We start from the raw sequence: 22,966 nt of genomic DNA on the forward strand, positions 1-22,966 counted from the left end.
AGAATGGTCAAGTTTCATTCTTCTGTATATAGCTATCCACTTTTCCCAGCACCATTTATTGAAGAGACTGTCTTTTTGCCGTTGCATATTTTTTCCTGCTTTGTCAAAGATTATTTGGCCATAGAGTTGAGGGTCCATATCTGGGCTCTATTCTGTTCCATTGGTCTATATGTCTGTTTTTGTGCCAGTACCATGCTGTCTTGGTGATCACTGCTTTGTAATATAGCTTGAAATCAGGCAGTGTGATGCCCCAGCTTTTTTTTTTCTTCTTCAACATTTCCTTGGTGATTCGGGGTCTTTTCTGATTCCATACAAATTTTAGGATTGTTTGTTCCAGCAAATGTCATTGGAATTTTGATCGGGATGGCCTTGAAGGTATAGGTTGCTCTGGGTAGCATAGACATTTTAACAATGTTTATTCTTCCAATCCATTAGCATGGAATGTTTTTCCATCCTTTTGTGTCTTCTTCAATTTCTTTCATGAGTGTTCTGTAGTTCCTAGAGTGTAGATCCTTTACCTCTTTGGTTAGGTTTATTCTGAGGTATCTTATAGTTTTTGGTGCTATTGTAAATGGAATCATTTCTCTAATTTCTCTTTCTACAGTTTCATTGTTAGTGTATAAGAAAGCAACTGATTTCTGGGCATTGATTTTGTATCCTGCCACATTACTGAATTGCTGTATGAGTTCTAGTAATTTGGGGGTGGAGTCTTTTGGATTTTCCACATAAAGTATCATGTCGTCTGCAAGGAGAGAGTTTGACTTCTTCTTTGCCAATATGAATAGCTTTTATTTCTTTTTGTTGTCTGATTGCTATGGCTAGGACTTCTAGTACTATGTTGAACAATAGTGTTGAGAGTGGGCATCCTTGCTGTGTTCCTGATCTTAAGGGAAAGGCTCTCAGCTTTTCCCCATTGAGAATGATATTCATTGTGGATTTTTCATAGATGGATTTTATGAAGTTGAGGAATGTTCCCTCTATCCTTATACTCTGAAGACTTTTAATCAGGAAAGGATGCTGTGTTTTGTCAAATGCTTTTTCTGCATCAATTGAGAGGACCATATGGTTCTTCTCTCTCCTCTTATTAATGTGTTCTGTCACATTGATTGATTTGTGAATGTTGAACCACCCTTGCATCCTGGGGATAAATCCCACTTGGTCATGGTGGATGATCCTTTTAATGTATTGTTGGATCCTATTAGCTAGGATTTTGTTGAGGATTTTGGAATCCATATTGATCAGGGTTGTTGGTCTGAAATTCTCCTTTTTGATGGGGTCTTCACCTGGTTTTGGGATTAAGGTGATGCTGGCCTCATAGAAGGAGTCTGGAAGCTTTCCTTCTGTTTCTATTTTTTTGAAACGGCTTTAGGAGAATAGGTATTATTTCTTCTTTGAATGTTTGGTAGAATTCCCCAGGGAATCCATCAGACCCTGGACTCTTGTTTTTTGGGAGGTTTTTGATCACTGCTTCAATTTCATTACTGGTTATTGGCCTCTTCAGGTTGTCAATTTCTTCCTGTTCCAGTCTTGGGAGTTTATAGATTTCCAGGAAGGCATCCATTTCATCCAGGTTGCTCAATTTATTGGCATATAGTTGTTGATAATAATTTCTAATAATTGTTTCTATTTCCTTGGTGTTAGTCGTGATCTCTCCCCTTTCATTCATAATTTTATTAATTTGGGTCCTTTGTCTTTTCTTTTGGATAAGTCTGGCCAGTGGTTTATCGATCTTATTATTTCTTTTTTATTTTTTAAAGATTATTTATTTATTTATTTATTTGACAGAGAGAGACACAGCAAGAGAGGGAACACAAGCAGGGGGACTGGGAGAGGGAGAAGCAGGCTTCCCGCGGAGCAGGGAGCCCGAGGCAGGGCTCGATCCCAGGACCCTGGGATCATGACCTGAGCCAAAGGCAGACGCTTAACAAATGAGCCACCCAGGCACCCTCAATCTTATTATTTCTTTAAAAGAACCAGCTTCTAGTTTTGTTGCTCTGATCTACTATGTTTCTGGTTTCTAATTCATTGATCTCTGCTCTAATCTTAATTATTTCTCTTCTAATGCGTGGCTTAGGCATTGTTTGTTGCTTTTTCTCTAGTTCTTTAAGGTGTAAAGTTAGGGGCGCCTGGGTGGCTCAGTCGTTAAGCATCTGCCTTCGGCTCAGGCCCTGATCCCAGGGTCCTGGGATCGAGCCCCACATCGGGCTCTCTGCTCTGCAGGAAGCCTGCTTCTCCCTCTCCCAGCCCCCCTGCTTGTGTTCCCTCTCTCGCTGTGTCTCTCTCTGTCAAAAAATAAATAAAATCTTAAAAAAGAAAAAGGTGTAAAGTTAGTTGGTGAATTCGGGATTTTTCTATTTTTTTAAGTGAGGCTTGGGATGGCTATGTATTTCCCCCCTTAGGACCACCTTTGCAGTATCCCATAGTTTTTGGACCAATGTGTTTTCATTCTCATTGGTTTCCATTGAAATGTTTAAGTTCTTCTTTGATTTCCTGGTTGACCCAAACATTCTTGAGCAGAGTGGTCTTTAGCTTCCAAGTGTTTGAATTTCTTCCAAACTTTTTCTTGTGATTGAGTTCCAGTTTTAAAGCATTATGGTCTGAGAATATGCAGGGAATAATCTCAATCTTTTGGTATCGGTTGAGACCTGATTTGTGACCCATGGTCTGTTCTGGAGAAAGTTTCATGTGTGCTCGAGAAGAATGAGCATTCTGTTGTTTTAGGGTGGAATGTGCTGTTTCTGAGGTCCATCTGGTCCAGTGTGTCACTCAAAGCTCTTGTTTCTTTGTTGATTTTCTGCTTAGATGGTCTGTCAGTTGCTGAGAGTGGAGTATTGAGGTCTCCTACAATTAACGTATTGTTATCAATATGACTCTTTATTTTGGTTAACAGTTGGCTTGTGTAGATGGCTGCTCCCATGTTGGGGGCGTAGATATTTACAGTTGTTAGATCTTCTTGTTGGATAGACCCTTTAAGAATGATAGAGTGTCGGGGCGCCTGGGTGGCTCAGTTATTGGGCATCTGCCTTCGGCTCAGGTCATGATCCTAGGGTCCTGGGGTCGAGCCCCATGTCGGGCTCCCTGCTCAGCGGGAAGCCTGCTTCTCCCTCTCCCTCTGCCCTTGCTTGTGTTCCCTCTCTCAATATCTCTTTCTCTGTCAAATAAATAAATAAAATATTAAAGAATGATAGAGTGTCCTTCTGTGTCTCTAACTACAATCTTTAGTTTAAAATATTTGTCTGATATAAATATTGCTACCCCAGCTTTCTTTTGAGGTCTGTTGGCATGGAAGATGGATCTCCATCCCTTCACCTTCAGTCTGGATGTATCTTTAGGTTCAAAATGAGTCTCTTTTAGACAGCATATGGATGGGTCCTGTCTTTTCATCCAGTCTACAACCCTGTGCTGTTTATGGGAGCATTTTTTTTTTTTTATGGGAGCATTTTGGCCATTTACGTTGAGAGTGATTATTGAAGGATATGAATTTATTGTCGTCATGTTGCCTGTGAAGACCTTGTTTTTATAGATTGTCCCTGTAAATTTCTGTTCTATATCACTCTTGGGGTTGTTCTCCTTTTATAGAACCCCCCTTAATATTTCTTGCAAGGCCGCTTAGTGGTCACATATTCTTTCAGTTTCTGCCGGTCTTGGAAGCTCTGCATCTCTCCATGCATTCTAAATGACAGCCTTGCCGGATAAAGTATTCTTGGCTGCATGTTCTTCTCGTTTAGTACCCTGAATATGTCTTGCCAGCCCTTTCTGACTTGCCAGGTCTCTGTGGATAGGTCTGATGTTATTCTGATGTTCTTCCCTCTGTATGTAAGGAATCTCTTCCCCCAACTGCCCTCAAGATGGTTTCCTTGTTTTTGAGATTTGCGAGTTTTACTACTACATGCCGGGATGTTGGCCCATTTTCCTTGATCTTGGGAGGGGTCCTCTCTGCCTCTAGGATGTGAATGTTTGTTTCATTCCCCAGATTAGAGAAATTCTCAGTTACGATTTGTTGAAATATATCTTCTAGTCCTCTTTCTCCCTCTCCACCCCCTCAGGGATCCCAATAATTCTGACATTGGAACGTTTCAGGGTCTCACTTATTTCTCTGATTCTATTTTCATGGATTCTGAGTTGTTTTTCCCTGGCCTCCTCTTTTCTCTTCTTGTCTATTAATTTGTCTTCTAAATCACTGATTTATTTTTCTGCCTCGCTTACCCTAGCTGTTAGATTATCTAAATTGGCTCTCATTGATAGCATTCTTAAGTTCTGCCAATTCAGCGTTCATTTCTGCCCTTAGAGACTCTATGTTGTCATTAACCGATTTCTCCATTCTAGCTATCGTCTTCACAATTGCTACCCTGAATTCTTTCTACGACATCTTGGTTATATCTGAATCCATTTGTAAATCTGTGTTATAAGTCATAGTCTGTGAGTCTTTCCTATTTGGGGGGGTTCCTCCTCCTAGTCATTCTGTTGAGGGGTGTTTGAGGGAATGTATAGAGTCCAAATTATTGACCACAACCCAAGAAAGATGCACGTGTTTTCTAGGGACCTTAGGGTTGCTGGCCTCTTGTTTTCCCAGCCTGTCTTCTGGGGGAGGGTCCTGCCACGCTGTTACTCAGGCAACCCTGTTTGGGCAGAGTTGCCCTGCCCCCTGTTGTGGGGGATGGGCTCAGTGGAAACCAGTTTTTTGGGGCTTTTGTTTCCTGGTGGCTTTTTCCCTGGTGGCTTTCCAAGTCTCTTCCGAGAGTCAGAGCAGAAGAGATCATTTCCAGCCCTCTATCTCAGAGCAGAGAGATCGCAGTTTGTTCTTCAGTGAGCTCTCCAGGCCACACTATCTCCGTTTCTGTCTGTGCTACTATAAACTGCAGTGTCCTGGGTTGTGCGACCCTCAGCAGCGCTCCCAGTCCTCTCCTTCAGGTTAGGGCACTTCTCTGCCCTTTGTGCTTCTAAAACTGCCAGCCACCCCCAGTTTGCACGTGGGACCTCGCTGCTCTGGGTTTCCACCCAGGGGACTGCCCTAAAGTCCTTTCCCCATCGCTACTAGTCTGTGAGTCTGTGCCTCATCCCCAGTGTGGGAGGCTGTCAATCACCGGTGGTGTCGGATCCCGAGGGCTCGGCTCCCTCCCCCTTCCATTTATCCTCCAATATTTGACCGTGGAATCACGGCTCCCCACTTCAAACCTCAAAACCAACCGCCTGTGATATTGTTTTTGTAGAGATCCAGATCTATCTTCTTACATCTCAGGTGATTTCATGGGTGTTCAGAATGGTCTGGTAGACATCCAGCTCAATTCTGGGGACTGTTTGGAATCAGATCCCCTACTCCTCTGCCATGTTTTCCCTCTCCTACTTAATTATTTTAGAGAGAGAGAGAGAGAGAGAACAGGGGGAGGAGTGGGTAGAAGGAGAGGAAACAAATCTCAAGCAGACTCCCTGCTAAACATGGAGCCCCACTCATGGCTCGATCTCACGGCCCTGAGATTGTGACCTGAGCCAAAACTAAGAGTCAGATGCTTAACTAACTGAGCTACCCAGGCGCCCCTGGATTCTGATCTCAATCTTGATTATTATTTTCCCTTCAGCCAGGAGAACTTCCTTTAACACTTCTTGAAATGCAGGTCTTCTAACAACACATTTTTTCAACTTTTATCTGAAAATATTTTTATTTCATTTTCATTTTTGAGGTATATTTTTGTTGAATATAGAAATTCAAGGGACCCCTGGGTGGCTCAGCTGTAAGCATCTCCCTTTGGCTCAGGTCATGATCCCAGACTCCTGGGATTGAGTCCCCTATCAGGCTCCTTGCTCATCAGGGAGCCTGCTTCTCCCTCTGCCTGCACCTCCTCCTGCTTGTGCTCTCTCTCTTTCTGTGACAAATAAATAAATAAAATCTTAAAAAAAAAGAAATTCAGGTTGATTTTTTTTTCTTTTGTCACTTTAAAAACTCAGTTCCACTGTCTTATAGACTCCACTGATTCTAAGCTAGCCATCATCATTCTTTTTGTTGTGCCCTTGTATTAGTGTGTATTTTTTCTTTTTAAGTAAGCTCTATGCCCAATGTGGAGCTTGAATCACATCGTGAGATCAAGTATTGTGTGCTCTCCTAATTGAGCCAACCAGGTACTGGTAGTATGCATTTTCTTTTTTTTTTTTTTTTTTTTTTTGGTAACTGCTTTTAAGATTTTCTCTATAGATTTTATTTTCATGAGTTTTACTAAGATATACTTTGAAATGGTCTCCTGGTTTTCTTTGTGTTTGTGTTGCTTGAGATTCCCTGAGGTTCTTCAATATGTGGGTTGATTTTTTTTACCAAATTTGGGGAATTTTCAGCCTTCATTCAAATTCAGATATTCAAATTTTTTTCTGCCCTATTCTCTTTTTTCTCCTTCTGGAACTCATGATACATGTATTTTAGACTGCTTTATATTATCTCAGAGGTCACTGAATTTCTATTCAGTTTTTTTTGCAATACTTTTTCTCTCTGTTCGTTTAATGCCTTTGAGCTGTCTTCAGTTTCATTGACCCCTTTTTCTATGGTGTTTAGTCCGTTGTTCAAAGCCCATCCAATGTATTTTTCATTTCAGATGTGTTTTGAGTTCTAGAATTTCTGTTTGGTTCTTTTTTTAGTTTCCATTTCTCCACTGGATGTCTTTCCTTTAAATCTGTGTGTGTGTGTGTGTGTGTGTGTGTAAAAACAATTGTTTACAGGTCCTTGTCTGTAGTTTCAGCAATTGGATCATCTTTGAGTCTGTTTCTATTGATTGCTTTCTTCCTTGATTATGGGTCATATTTCCTGCTTCTTTGTATGTCTAGTAATATTATTGTGTGCTGTATGAATGCTATTGTATAGAAGTGTGGAGTTTGTTGTCTTTTAAAGGGTGCTGAGTTTTTATTCTGGTAGACAGTCAAATTATTGGTGAATGCTCTTGATTCTGTCAGACTTGATTTTATGCTTTGTCAGGACAGGTCGGTTTTGATTTTGTTCTTCGTCTGAAGGCATGATTCTTAACTGTAGGACGTGATCCCTATTTTTAAAGTAGGACTTGTAGCATCTCATCTGAATGCTCAGGATGCTCAGTGAAGATTCTCTATTTTGGCCAGGCCAAAGATGCATTGTTTTCAAGTGCTTTATGACCTGTTTCTGTTCAGCTCTCAGCCCTGCAGCAGTAAGTGCTTTCTGTTAGCCCCTTTAGAGTCTTAACCCTGTGTATATATAGCTGAGGCCTCAGCCAAAGACCCAAGAGGAATATCCATGCTTATCTCTCTCCTCCATTTCACTCCACACAGCTTCTTTGTAGTATTCTGTATTACAAATTCCAACCACCTGAGCAGCCCAAACTCTGATGATCTCTGCCTCCTTTGCTCACTAAGATTGCCTATCTCATATACACCCCCTTTTTCAAGAGTTAGTCTTGTGCTGCTGGTTGTCCAATGCCTGAAAACAGTTGCCTTATATATTTTTGTCCATATTTAAAAAAGTTCGGGTTGTAAGAGGATAAGTCCAATACTGGTTTCTTTCTCATGGCTAGCAGTGGAAATTTGTGTTGTTCTTTTAAAATTATATAAATGGATCCCCAAATTTGAAGGAGCTGAAGTTCACAGGCCAGGTCTTAGGAGCCATATGAGAACATCATTTAATAGTCTCTTTAGACATGTACCTTTATTGCTCAGAGGGCGGAGGTGGTTCCACTGGCTCATATTTGAGCAATTTACAAGCATGTTATATCTGTTCCTGTATGCAGAACAAAGTAACAAAAATGTTACATCATTGTTTTGTATTTAATGTTCACGCTTCAAGATGATTAATATATTTATGGGCACTTACCAGTTAGAGTTTCATAACTTCCCAAAACATTATTATAAGTAAACATTCATCAGGACTCCTCTGGATGTGAGCAAACTTTGTAATCAGGGCCAGTAGTTTTACATTTAAATGTTTTTGTTTTTTCAACATGAATCTTGAATTCTTTTTTCTTTCTAAGGATTAATACTTAACTTTGACAACTTCATTATATATTGAACACCTACTATTTTCTAGGCTTGTATCATAATTCTTTAGCTAATATTCTTACTTAGCCACCAAATCGATCATGCAGGGTAAATGGTATTATCCCTGTTTTTCAGATGAAGACTAGGGCTTTGAGAAATTAGTCACTAACCCAAAATCCTACAGTTAATAAATTACAGAGTCATGATTTAAGTCCTGGTCTGTCTGACTCCAAAGCTTATGCTTTTTATTCTGTCTTTTATTCTTTTGGCTGTGCAACAGAACCACTTTTGGAGCTTTTAATAAATATAGATACCTAGGTACCACCCCCCTTATTCAGTATGTCCAGGGTGGTATCTGTTGAGTTGAGGACCGTTGCTTATTAGTGCCATCTTACTTCTCCATAGTCATAGTCACTGGATTGTGATGCCCTCTAAGACAGAAACTGGAAGGTTTGAACATTTTTAAGGTTGTAGCCTTATCGTTGGAAAAAGGAAATGCAGACAGTTCTTTTTTGGCTCTCAGAGTAGGGACTGCAACTGAGAGCTAATAGAGAAGTGAAGAAGGATTAACCTTAAACCTTCTATCACCTTTTATAAGCATCTTAGCCAGTTTTTCCAGAAATGACTACTTTGAATTTTTAAGTCAAGTGAAATGTATATCTCATTTCTTCTGTCATGAGTTTCAGTTTCCTCATCTGTGAAAGGTATATTTATCTCACATAGATTTAAGGGTGACATGAGATTAGTGCCTGGTTTATACTAAGCAGTCAGAAAATGGGAACTACAGTTACTATAATTAGTACATTATTACCTCCTTTGGAATTGCCAAGAGTAGTCCCAACCATTAGCCCCCCCAGCCCCCTAACCAATTATTCCTAACTTTTTAAGTGTTGTGTCTCTAATATAGATCCTTCTTTCTTCTCTGACCTCATTTCTAACACTTTCCCCTCACTTCTTTCTCTGCAGTTCCTCCGATAATGCTATGCATGCTCCTGTCTTAAGGCCTTTGTGGGTACTTGATGGTCTTTGCCTGAATGTTTTTCCTCCATGTTTCATTCACTCTGCTTAAATGTCTCTTCTTTGAAAATGCCTCCCCTGACCAAACTATCTAAAGTAGAATCTCCCACCACTCTCTATCATATCTCCCTGTTTTACTTTATACATAGAACTTTTCACTCTGACATTTATATTTTATACATACTCTTATTTACTTATTATCTACCCAACAAGAATGTAAGCTTTATGGGGGCAATAACTTGGTCTGTTTTGTTTACTGTTGAATCTCCAGTTTTTTTTTTCTTGGTGATAATTAGTTGTTTATCCATTTTTTTATTATGTTATGTTAATCACCATATATTACACCATTAGTTTTTGATGTAGTGTTCCATGATTCATTGTTTGCATATAACACCCAGTGCTCCTGAATCTCCAGTTTTTTAATAGTGCCTAGCGTATAATGGACACTTGGTAAATATTGTTGAATGATAAATATTGTTGAATGATTGAACTTCCATACTGATAGTTCTCCATTTTAAAAAATATAAAACCCAGAACCTGAGTAATAGGATAAAAGCTGTGTGCTCCAAGTGACTTTGTGTCCTGTGTTTTGTCTTTATCATAACTAGGCTTTGCCATTTTACCTTTGGTATTTTTCCTTAATAATGGCTTTATCAATGATATATATATTTTAGTAGCCTAGTTATTAATATTATCCGATAGCAGCGTGCTATTCTCTGTCAATTTGTATACTTTCTCCTGGCTCTCAATGGTCCTCAATGGAGAGGACCAGGGTAAAATATATAGAAAGTTAGAAATGCTTTAATATAAATTACCATTTGCAGTCTTTAGTGTCTGATTTTTTTCCCACACTTTTATTGACTTCAATTTCACATTTATTATTTAGTTTCTCTTAATTTAAGAAGTACATATGGCTTTTGCCCTACTGCTTAGTACTTCCTTGAGAATTTACTCTATCATGTAGGTGTAAAAATGTGTAACACAAAATTGATTATAATGACAAATTGTAAATTATATAAGTGTTAGAGGGTTAATTCATTAAATTTGTTATATCCATAAAGTGTGATATGTAGTTGTTAAAAAATGATAATGTTGAGCTGTATTTATTAACATACAAATATACTATTTTTTAAATGAAAAAAGCGGGTTACAAGAAAGCAAGTATAATATCTCACTTTTGTGGAATAAACATTAGATACTTATATGTGTATAGAAAAAAAGTCTGAACAACCCTATAGAAATTGGAGAGTGAGATTAGCACTCTCACTTATCTTCAAGCCCACTAGTAGTTTTCTAGGTCTTCATTTGTTCTGGTATCACTGACTGTAACTATTCATTCTGACCCCTGGGGGAAGCCTCTGTCTTGTCCTAGGTATAGGTAAATTACCTTTTCCCTTAGTTCAACAAAAACAAGGCTGGAGTTTTTACCTTTTATTTTTTATTTTAAAGATTTTATTTATTTACTTGAGAGAGAAGAGTATGAGCTTGCGGGAGTGGGGGCAGAAGGAGAGGGAGAAGCAGGCTTCCCGCCGCGCAGGGAGCCCGATGTGGGACTCCATCCCAGGACCCTGGGATCATGACCTGAACTGAAGGCAGATGCTTAACCAACTGAGCCACCCAGGTGCCCCAAGGCTGGAGTTTCTTAAAAAGGAACTTTTCAAAGAAAGAAAAAAGGAAAGTAAACAAAAAGTCAACATAAAAGCATAGAAACTGAAATGTTTACACAACACACATTTCTTTTTCTTAAGTAGTAGAAGTCTATTTACCATCTAGCTTAGGTGATGCAGTTTGTGGGGCTCTAAGATCCCTGTGGCAATTCTTTACCCAGATCTTTCTAGCCAAGCCTATTAAATTGGAAGTTTTTTGTTTGTGTTTTTTAATTATTTGTTTAGTTGAAGTATAGTTAACACTAAATTGGAAGTTTTGATTCAGCATTACCCTTGGGAATGCTGTAGAAGAAAATGGGATGACAAAGAAGGATAGGTATAAAATATTAAATACAAATCAGATTATAAGATAGTATATATGATAGGACCCTATCTTTGTTTAAGGTGTATAGTATAATGCACAGGAAAAAATCCCCACAAAACGTTAGAGAGATAGTCTTGAAATGATAACAGTGGTTACCTGTATGTGGTGGAATTACAGTTTTAAATTTCTTCGTGCTTTGTGCTTTTTGTAAATTTTCTCCAGGAACATGTATTATTCATATCAAACTTGTAAGGGCTCCATATTACTACTCTGTTTATACTGTATTTAAACCCCTCTGGATGTTTTACAGAGGCTCTTTTTAATCCAGCATTGTTTTTTCACCTATCTAAATCATAGCTTTGCCTCCAAATAGTCACCTTGTTCTTGAGCAGGAGGCATTATTCTATAAAGCTAAGGACATTTGTAATTACTTGTTGTTTAGTAGTGGAGATGCTCTCTCTTGTCTTCTGGTTTTAGTAGTGCCAGAGCTAGCTATGGTGATACAAATCTATAAAAAATTTGTAGATCGTGACTGACTTCTCTTTCCAGATATATCGACCAGATGCTTAATGTCCTCAGAGTCTGTTGCAAATAAAAATTATATTAATTATATTATATTAATTATATATTTATATATAAATATATATAAATATATATTAATTATATATTATATATAATATATATTATGTATAATAATATAATATATTATATATTAATTAAATTATGTTAATTAAACCCAGCAAGCTCTTTTAAGATGTTAGCTGATTGTTACTTAGCTGTCTTATGTGCAGAAGTGGGTGTTGGACATTGAAGCTAGAAATAGAAACAGGGTAATGGGAATATAGTGAGATATAGAAAACCTCAACTTTCTGTAAATTTGAGTAAGTTGCTTTCTTAGAGTGAATTTTAAACTCTTGAGTCCTTAAGTTTAGAAATCTATGTAATAATAAATGAAATACAGTCATTGAAATAAACTTTCAAGATTATAAAAATAACCCAAGTATACTAGTTAGAATTCATTAGGCTGTGGGGTGCCTGGGTGGCTCAGTCTGTAAAGCATCTGACTCTTGATTTTGGCTCAGGTCATGATCTCAGCATCATGAGATCAAGCCCCACATCCAGCTCCGTGCTGAGCATGGAGCCTGCTTAAGAGTCTCTCTCTTCCTCTCCCTCTGCCCCTCCCCCCACAAAAAAGAGAGAAAGAAAGAATTGATCAGGCTGTGTTATGTTAACAAACAACTCCCAATTGCAGTGGCTTAAAACAAGAAAGATTTATTTATTGTTAATTTTACAGTCTCATGCAGGTTGGATGATTCTCTTGTAGCTCTCCTCCAAGCGATGTCTCTTTCGTTATTTGATATCATTCATCTTCACATGTACCATCCTGAGTTGTGGCAGAGAGGGAAGAGAGATTGTAGGTGATTTGCACAGATTTTATCGCCATACCTGGAAGTGGCACATTCAGTTTCATTTATATCCTCAGAGTCAGAACCTAGTCTTATGTCCCTTAACTGTAAGGAAGGCTGATCTTCTGTGACCAGGAAGAATCTGATGAAATAGGAACACATTGTCTCTGCCACCAGAATAAAATGTGGCACTAATCATATCTTAGAGATGGGCTCTCCTCTGTTTCCCTTTTCTCTAGTTTCCTTCTTTGCTCTCTGCTTTTCTATCTTGTTAAGCTACCCAAGGAAACTGTAGAGTTAGTGGTAGTGAGTGGAAAATGATCTTTCCCTGTTGCCTTCATTTCTTAAGAGAGAATAAAGTCCCCGCTAGACGTGTATACATCTTTCTTAGTGAAGCTTTTTGTACAAAATACAAATTTTCCCTCTTCAAAAATAAAATTCAACTTGTTCCATCAGTCATCTTTAGTTTTTATTTAAAATCTGAGCAACTTACAGTAGCATATTCTCATTGCTTCACCTAATCTGTAAATGTCAATTTTTATTTATCAACAGAAAAAGATCTTGCTGTATCTGAAGAGATTCATTTATTCATTCATCAAATCTTAGCTGAGCTTTTGTTATGTGCCACTTATTCTAGGTATTGGGGATATAGTGGTATACAAAACATAGAATTCCAACTATTTTATATCCTGGTCAGATTTATTTGTCACCAAAATCTGTGATGGATAGTACAATGTATCACTTGGTAACCATAAGTTAGCTAATATATCAACTATAAAGATTATAAAATTAAAATAAGCATCATAGGATTAGTGCAGTGCAAATAGATTCATGATGGTTGGTTTTTAGAAATTATAATATTGACAGGAATAATATGGATCTCTTTTTTCTTTTAGCTCTAAGGAAACCCTCTATTTCCGTTTCTCAATATGAAAGTCATCAAGCAGTCTCCCATATTCCAACTGGACAACCTCTCTCCCCAAATGTGGTTCCAGGTATGAAGTCTTATTCTTAAAATTCCATTTGAAAACCAATTTACTGGTCAAGTGTTGTTATATAGTGCATAAAACATGTCATCTAGTAGCATGGTGAAGTAGCATTCATTCTTCTAGTTAATGTTATATGTTTCCCAATGATTGATCGAAGCTTGGGGAGAAATAATCATTTAAAAATGCACTTTGTCTTAAGTGTTATTAAGAGTAGAAGAATTATTTGTTCTGCCACTCTGGACTATATTCCTTTTCATCTCTGCCAGTCTGTATGTATTTACCCTTTTCAAAATGTGTTGAAATTAATCTCATAGAGTCCTTCTATTAACTACTATATCCATCTGTATTCAACTCCCTACTCCATACTTATAAATGTATCTGTTTTCTACTGAATATGTATTTGATTTTATAGAAATGTTCCCTAAAATGAGAATTGATATGATTAAAATTAATTATAGTAAGGATCTAAATCAAGTTTTTGATGAGGAAGAAAGAAGAATGGGGGAAAGAAAAGTTATATCCAGGAGTTACCAATAAAAAAGAATCAAGAGTTAACGTGGGGCGCCTGGCTGACTCAGTCGGTAGAGCCTGTGACTCTTGATCTCTAGGGTTGTGAGTTTGAGCCCCATGTTGGGTGTAAAGATTACTTAAAAAATAAAATCTTTATGAGGCGCCTGGGTGGCTTAGCGTCTGCCTTCGGCTCAGGTCATGATTCCAGGGTCCTGGGATCCAGTCCCACATCGGCCTCCTTGCTCAGTGGTGAGTCTGCTTCTCCCTCTCCCTCTGCCTGCCGCTCCCCCTGCTTATGCTCTCTCTCTCTGTCAAATAAATAAATAAAATCTTTAAAAAAAAAATCTTTAAAAGCAAGAAAGGGAGAAATAATCAAGAATTAACATGGGGTGCCTGGCTTGCTCAGTCAGTAAAGTATGTGACTCTTGATCTTGGGGTCATGAGTTTCAGCCCCACATTGGGTTTAGAGATTACTTAAAAAATAAATAAACTGTGGGGCGCCTGGGTGGCTCAGTTGGTTAAGCGACTGCCTTCGGCTCAGGTCATGATCCTGGAGTCCCGGGATTGAGTCCCACATCGGGCTCCCTGCTCAGCAGGGAGTCTGCTTCTCCCTCTGACCCTCTTCCCTCTTGTGCTCTCTCTCTCTCATTCTCTCCCTCTCAAATAAATAAATAAAATCTTTAAAAATAAATAAATAAATAAATAAATAAACTGAAAAAAAGTTTTAATAGTTGTGAGTCACTGTGTAGATGAACATGACTTAGAGACAGGACGCCTGGGTGGCTCAGTTAGTTAAGCATCTGCCTTCAGCTCAAGTCATGATCCCAGGGTCCTGGGGTGGAGTCCCGCATTGGGTTTCTTGCTCAGCGGGGATCCTGCTTCGCCCTCTCCCTCTGCCCGCTGCTCGCCCTGCCTGCGTGTGTCGCGCTCTCCCACCCCCCAACAAATAAATAAATAAAAGCTTAAAAAAATGGCTTAAAGACTAGAGATTTTTTTTTTTAAAGGTTTTATTTATTTATTTGAGAGAGAGAGAATGAGAGATAGAGAGCATGAGAGGGAAGAGGGTCAGAGGGAGAAGCAGACTCCCTGCTGAGCAGGGAGCCTGATGTGGGACTCGATCCCGGGACTCCAGGATCATGACCTGAGCCGAAGGCAGTCGCTCAACCAACTGAGCCACCCAGGCGCCCAAGACTAGAGATTTCTGATAGCAATACCAAGTTTGAAGGGAGAAAAAGATACAGCTCTTAATGCCATTTAAATCTTTGGGTTTCTACTATGTATCTCTTTATTGGATAGGTTTATAATCAGTACTAGAGATACTCACCTAGAAATGATTACTAAACTTCACACATCTAAAATCACATTGGCTGTAAGATTTGATTAAAGAAATTAGAATAAAGCCAAAAAAACAAAAAAAAAGGCTACCTGACTACCCAATATCAGACAACAGTGTGTCTTACCTTTTCTAAAGCAGGTCTTGTGAAATTCCTCTGTGAAATATGACTTTGGTTTGATGTTTTTATGCTATAGATTCTCATGGACATCACAATGGAAACCCTGGAACTTCAAAACAGAACCCTTCCAATCCTCTTCAGCGTTTAATTCCAAACCCGAACTTGGAGAGTGTACCCAGAATTCAAGCAGATATACTAAAGCAGTCTACCAAGGATAGAGCCGGTGATTTCCATAAGTTGAAGCAAAGTAAGAATCAGTTGATGAATGTTATGCTGAAAAGATTTAAATATAATATGTTTACAAGGCTCAATTAGGATCTTCATTATTATAATTTCTAATGAACATGAAGTTATATGCATATAGAAAGTATGATGGTGGTTAAATTAAAAGGAAAGCAGGTTTTAAATGGATAGAGATATTTTAAAGAAGACTTTAAAAAGCTCGTTTTTCATTATTAAATAATAAACTTCAGGTGAGTTGATTTTTTAACAATGCCATTAGTTTTTATGACTATAACATTTTTTTGGAGAAGTGAAAAAAGATATGTTTTGTTAGGCTAATGAATGAAAACTTTGCTTAGGAGGAGAAGATAAATAGTTTTGAAAAATGAATTTTGGGAAATATATAGACCTGGGGAGATTGCCATAGTAGAAGGCTAAATGCTACTTCCTTTTCTATTCCCTCCAGTTGCAGTGTGCTTCATTTAGGTGTTAGGAGAGAAGTGAAAGAAATTGAACAAATAAAGTATCACTGCTTAATTGTTTCAGAGGTATCAATTTTGATAAGTGGACAGTAGCTGTTAATCTGCATAATTCTCTAATTGGCAGGTTCTTAGGAAGTATAAGAAAAAATTCTGGTAATAGAATTTGGACAGGATGTATCTCTTAGGTCAGTTCCCTTAAACTATACTTTTCACTACTTCTGCTTTACAGGCTTTGTACAACTACAACTTCTGAACAGACAGAATGTCTAAAAGCTGCAGTTTGCCTTTGTTTGCTCTTTTTGATGGTTTCTTTGGCAACAGCTGTTCAGAGCAGTGTTTAGGCAGTTATTTGTGCACAGGTTCCTTGTACAGTGAGGACTGCAGGATGTTACATTTTTAAATCTATTCAGGATATTTTTATTGGTCTCTGGACAGTTGTTCATATTTCTTCGTCTATATGAATATATACTTTGCATACATTTAACTAACTTTCCTTCCTTGATATTTTAAAGTGCATCCATATATGTTGACTGAATCAAGTATCATTTGAAAAACATTTTTTTAAAAAAGTTTATTTATTTTATTTTTGCACGTGAGTGAGAGAGAGTGAGAGAGAACAAGCAGGGGGAGGGGCAGAGGGAGAAGCAGACGCCCTGCTGAGCAGGGAGCCCAATGCAGGACTCCATCCCAGGACCCTGGGATCATGACCTGAGCCAAAGGTTGATGCTTAACCAACTGAGCCACCCAGGCACCCTGAAAAAACATTTTTATTAAACAATTGGCTAAACATTGGCTAAAAACAAAATTTTTTTTTTTTTTAAGATTTTATTTGTAAGTAATCTCTACACCCAGCGTAGGGTTCGCACTTACAACCCTGAAATCAAGAGTTGCATGCCTTTCCGACTGAGCCAGCCAGGTGCTCCTAACGTTTAAGTACAATGAGGGGCGCCTGGGTGGCTCAGTTGGTTAAGCGTCTGACTATTGATTTCTGCTCAGGTCATGGTCTCAGGGTCATGGGATCGAGGCAGCCTGGCGGGTGTCTGCTTCTCTCTCTCTCCCTCTGAAATAAATAAATCTTTAAAAAAAAAATACAGTGAAAAGATTTTTCTCTAAGTCTTATTGAGGAATTGGCCTGAAAACTTTTATCTCAACAGAAAGAGGTAGTAAGGGCAAAACAAAATATCTTAATTCATTATCTTTTTTTTTTAAAGATTTTATTATTTATTTGACAGGTAGAGACATAGCGAGAGAGGGAACACAAGCAGGGGGAGTGGGAGAGGGAGAAGCAGGCTTCCTGCTGAGCAGAATCCCAGGACCCTGGGACCATGACCTGAGCCGAAGGCAAATGCTTAACGACTGAGCCACCTAGGCGCCCCTTAATTCAGTATCTTAATTCATTTAAGACTTTCTTCTAAACTTATAGTTTATCCTGGAAAACTTTTTACTGTTGCCATATCTATATTTTTTTTACTGATCTTTGGGTAAAGAATGTGATTGGAAAATAATTGCCAGGAAATTTTTATTCTCTACAACTTATTTAAAAGAGCCTTTTGAGTTTTAAACTCTTACTCCAAATTCTTTTCACTGTATCCACAGAGTTGAAATCAATGGGAGCACATTTACATTAGCATTATCTTTACATGCATTTTAACCTATCAAATAGTTACACAGTTGTAATATTAGATATATACATATATACATACACACATATATAGACACATGCATATATTCCATTGTGCTTAAGCAATAATAAAAGTTCATTTAGCTCAACTCTTTTATTGATAATTTAAATTATTTCATATTTTCTCATGTTGTCATGGCTATGAATATCTTATTTTCAAATTATTTCCTGCTTCTCCTACTTTGAGTGTGTTCCTTTAAAAGTAGTCCCCAAACTGAAATTCCTAGGACAAAGTACCTAACAAGTTTTATAGTTCCAGTTACATATTGTTAGATTGTTCTCTAGAACAGTTTCACAATGTCACTGGAGATTTTAAACTTAATTTATTTCCCTATGGCTTGGCCACATTTGCTTTTTAACTTCTTTATAAGGGATTTAGAATATAATAATTCCTTAAAGATGTTTTAGTAAGCATTTACTTTCTGGTAGCCTCTCCATTTTTATGTGAGGAATTTTACTGTAATTATTTCTTGGTTTATAATCTGTGCATCAGTTTTGACCACTTAGCCTGATAACTTTGGATATTGATCCTATTTGTGTCAAATCTTTATAAATAATTCAGATATTAACCTTTTATAAATTACCTTTACTACAGTTTTACTCTTCCATTGCCTTTCCTGATATGAGACTTTGATATATTTTATCATGCAAGAATTTTTTAAATTAAAAATAATTTTTTTAAAGATTTTATTTATTTATTCATGAGAGACGGAGAGAGAGAGAGAGAGAGAAGCAGAGGGAGAAGCAGAGGGAGAAGCAGACTCCCAAGGAGCAGGGAGCCCGATGCAGGACTCGATCCCAGGACCCTGGGATCATGGCCTGAGCTGAAGGCAGACGCTTAACCATCTGAGCCACCCAGGCGCCCAAATTAAAAATAATTTTTAAACTGTGGAAAAATGCACGTAAAATTCACCAAAGTATACATTTTGTGGCATTTAGTACATTCATAATGTTGGGCGATCATCACAACTATCTAGTTCCAGAACATTTTCATCACACCGAAAGAAAACCCTGTATCCATTAAGCAGTCACTCCCAGTTCTCTCCTACCCACAGTCCCTGGCACAGACCAATCTGCTTTCTGACTTGATGGATTCACCTGTTCTGAATCTTTCGTATCAATGGAATCACAATATGTGACCTTTTGTGTCTGGCTATTTTTACTTAGCATGATGTTTTCAAAGTTCAGCCTGTTATAGCATGTATCAGTACTTTATTTTTTAATGGCTAAATTATATTCAGTTGTATGAATACATTTTGTTTATCCATTTATCTGAATTTGAATTGTTTCTAGTTTTTGGCTATCGTGAATATGCTGTATGAACGTTCATTTGCAAGTTTTTGTTGAACACTTGTTTTTGATTCTTTCAAGTATATACCTAGATATGGAATTGCTGGGCTATATGGTAATTCTGTGTTTAGCTTTATAAAGGAACTGCCAAAGTATTTTCCACAGTGGCTGCACCATTTTGCAGTCCTACCAGCAGTGAATGTTAGCTATTTCTCCACATCCTTGCCAACTTAGTACTTTCTAGGGTTTTTTGTTTTATTTTTCACTGTTGACATCCTAGTGGGTGTGGAGTGGTATCTCATTGTGGTTTTCTTTTCTTTATTTCTTTTGTTTTTAAAGATTTTATTTTTAAGTAATCTCTACATCCAACGTGGGGCTTGAACTTACAACACTGAGATCAAGAGTTGCATGCTCCACTGTCTGAGCCAGACAAGTGCCCCTCATTGTGATTTTCATTTGCATATTCCTAATGACTAAGGACATCGAGCATCTTTTCATGTACTCATTGGTCATTTGTATAATTCTCTTTGGAGAAATGTCTGTTCAGGTCCTTTGCCCATTTTTTAAAAAAATTGGGTTGTTTGTCTTTGTTGTTGAGTTTTGAGCATTCCTTTTTATATTCTGGGGACTAGACCCTCATCAGACATATGATTCACAGTTATTTTTGCCCATTCAGTTGGTGATCTTTTCACTCTTTGATAGTGTCCTTTGATGCACAAAATTTTTAATTTTGATGAAGTCCAATTTATCCCTTGTTTTGTTGTTCATGCTTCTGGTGTCATATCTAAGAAACCTTTGCCTAATCAAAGCGTATGAAGATTCCCCCCATGTTTTCTTCTAAAAGCTTTATAGATTTGCCCCTTATATGCAAGTTTTAATCTATTTCTTTTTTTTTTTTAAGATTTTATTTATTTATTTGACAGAGAGAGAGAGATAGGGAGAGCAGGAACACAAGCAGGGGGAGTGGGAGAGGGAGAAGCAGGCTTCCTGCCAAGCAGGGAGTCCGATGTGGGACTCAACCCCAGGACCCTGGGATCATGACCTGAGCTGAAGGCAGGCACTTAACGACTGAGCCACCCAGGCGCCCAATTTCTTTTATTATTTTTAATCTAAGTTTTATATATGATATGAGGTAAGGATCCAGCTTCATTCTATATGCAGGTATTAGTTGTCCCATACTATTTGCTGAAGAGACTCTTTTTTTCTCCATTGAACAGTTGGGACATCCTTGTTGAAAATTAATTGTATGGGTTTATTCTGGACTCTCAGTTCTTTTCCCCAGATGCCACTACCACATTGTTTTGTAACTTCGTGGTAACTTCTGAAATCGGGAAGTATGAGTCCTCCAACTTTGTTCTTTTTTTTTTTTTAAGATTTTCTTTATTTGACAGCGAGATAGAGGGAGAGCACAAGCAGGCAGAGCGCAGGCAGAGAGAGAGGGAGAAGCACGCTCTCTGCTGAGCAGAGAGTCCAACATGGGGCTCGATCCCAGGACTCTGGGATCATGACCTCAGCTGAAGGTAGCCACTTAACTGACTAAGCCATGCAGACGCCCCTCCAACTTTGTTCTTTATAAAAGTATTTTGATGACTTGGGATCTCTTAAAATTCCATATGACTCTTAGGATCTGCTTATCTGCTACTCTAAAAAGGCAGTTGGCTTTTTTTTTAAAAATTCAGTTAGTTCTATACCCAATGTGGGACTTGAACTCATGACCCTGAGATCAAGAGTCACAAGCTCTGCTGACTGAGCCAGCCAGGTGCCCCAAGGCAATTGTTGAATCTGTAGATTAGATTGAAGAATATTGTCATCTGAACAAAATAGTAAGTTTCCAGTACATGAAAATGGGTGTCTTTCCATTTATTCAGAGTGTCTAATTTCTTTCAGCAATGTTTTATGGTTTTCATTGTACAAGTTTGTGCCTCCTTGGTTAAATTTATTCTTAAGCATTTTATTCTTTTTGATGTTGTTGTAAATTTAATTCTTAATTTCCTTTTCAAACTGTTCATTGCTAATGCACAGAAATACAACTGTTTTTTTTTCTCGGCTTTTGAGGTTCTAATTTTTATGCAAATTTCTAAAGATACGTAATATTTGGTTTCATCTTAAAAATTTAGAATGTGGTATTTTATTTTTATTGTAACAATAATAGCTATAGATCAGTGTTTTTATATAATCAGCATATATAAACATGTGTATATATATACACACAAATTCAGTACTTTGAATATGATTCAAAATTTCTGTGCCTATTTTAAATCAACTGCATTTTTTTCTTTTCTTTTTTCTTTTTTTACATTTTGACCTCCTTTACCCATTCTTCCCATCCCTACCTCCACCTCTGGCAGCTACCAATCTGCCCATTTTATCTATAAGCTTGTGTTTTTTCTTTTTTAAAAAATGTATAAGAGAAATCATATGGTATTTGTCTGTCTCTGTCTGACTTCTTTCACTTACTATAATGCCCTCAGGATCCATCCATATTGTCCCAAATGGCAAGCTTTCCTTTTTTATGGCTGAATAATATTCCATGATACACACACACACACACACACACACACACACACACACACATACACACACCACACAGCTTCTTTATCCATTTATCCATTGATAGACACTTAGATTGTTTCCATCTCTCTCGTATTTAAAAGAAGATTTTATTTGAGAGAGAGAGAGCACACGTGCGTGGGGGGGGGGTGGCGGAGGAGCAGATTCCGCACTGAGCGTGGAGCCCAACATAGGGCTCAATCTCACAACCCTGAGATCATGACCTGAGCTGAAATCAAGAGTTGGACACTAACACACTGAGCCAACCACCCAGGTGCCCCTCCATCTCTTGAGTATTGTAAATAATGCTGTAGTGAAGATGGAGGTGCATATATCTTTGTGAGTTAGTATTTTTGTTTTCTTTTAGATAAATACGCAAAGTGATATTGCTGGATCATATGATAGTTATAATTTTAATTTTTTGAGGAACTTTCATACTGTTTTCCCATGGTGGCTGTACCAATTTACATTTCTACCAACAGTGTACAAAGGTTCCCCTCTCTCCAAATTTGTCCAGTTATGGCTGATTTTTGTTTGTTGATCTTGTATCCTGCAACTTAGCTGAATTTGATAATTAGGTTTTTATTTGTATATATTCAGGTATATCCATCTTGACTCTTATGAGAACTTTCATTTCTTTTAATCATTTGTTCTTTATCCGGACATAAAAGTGCTCTACTCAGTCCAGGTTGTTGTCTGTGCTTGTGACCAATTTAGGGTAGATCTGAGATTCCAACAACCCCTTCCTTGAGTTCGATTAATTTGCTAGAGTGGCTCACAGAACTCAGAGAAACATTTTATTTCCTAGATTACAGGGTTATTATGAAAGGATAGAACTCTGGAATAGAAGAGGTGTATTGGGAGGTATGAGGAAACTGTGGAGTTTGGCTCTCCAAACTTAGGAAATTCCAAATGTTTTAGTAGCTCTCTGCCAGAAGAGGTATAAAGACCAAATAATATTTCTTATCATAAATCAGAATATCACATAAGGGCTTGAAAACTGCTTTATAATAATTTGAACTTAGAAATTTTTAAAAATCTAATTTTTTCTCTGTTCTTCCAGGATAATTTCACTATTAGTTTATCAAGTTCTATAAGTAGTCCTCAGTAACATTACTGTAGCAGTCCCCAGGTGGCTCAGTCAATTAAGCATCCAACTCTTGATTTTGGCTCAGGTCATGATCTTGGAGTTGTGAAATCTAGCCCTGTGTGGGGGCTCCATGCTGGTCTGGGAGTCTGCTTGAGATTTTCTCTCTCCCTCTCCCTCTGCCTCTCCTACCCCTCTCCCTCTCTGAAAAAAAAAAAAAAAAGACAAAAGACAAAAAAAGAAACCAGTGTATACTACAGATTAAGTTGGGTAGTATTATATTATTTACTATTTTTAGTCTTTACATCTAAGGCTCCATTTATT

General features: G+C 37.8%; 1 protein-coding gene across 7 annotated transcripts in view; it reads left to right on the forward strand.

The window, feature by feature from the left end:
* The window catches only part of GOLM2 (golgi membrane protein 2), a 126,477-nt gene that overhangs the window by 66,003 nt on the left and 37,508 nt on the right, over nt 1–22,966 (forward strand). For all 7 annotated transcript variants that reach the window (XR_012373604.1, XM_073876924.1, XM_073876925.1 and 4 more), the window contains 2 exons: nt 13,274–13,372; nt 15,407–15,577. Coding sequence is in view for 6 of the 7 variants with exons in the window: in XM_073876924.1 (XP_073733025.1) it covers nt 13,274–13,372; nt 15,407–15,577 (270 nt within the window). In the remaining variant the exon portion in view is untranslated. The remainder of the gene's footprint in view (nt 1–13,273; nt 13,373–15,406; nt 15,578–22,966) is intronic.

The sequence above is a fragment of the Callorhinus ursinus genome, unplaced genomic scaffold (genome assembly GCF_003265705.2).
Source record: "Callorhinus ursinus isolate GAN/ISIS: 27379988/994484 unplaced genomic scaffold, GSC_fseal_2.0 scaffold25, whole genome shotgun sequence".
Taxonomy (NCBI): domain Eukaryota; kingdom Metazoa; phylum Chordata; class Mammalia; order Carnivora; family Otariidae; genus Callorhinus; species Callorhinus ursinus.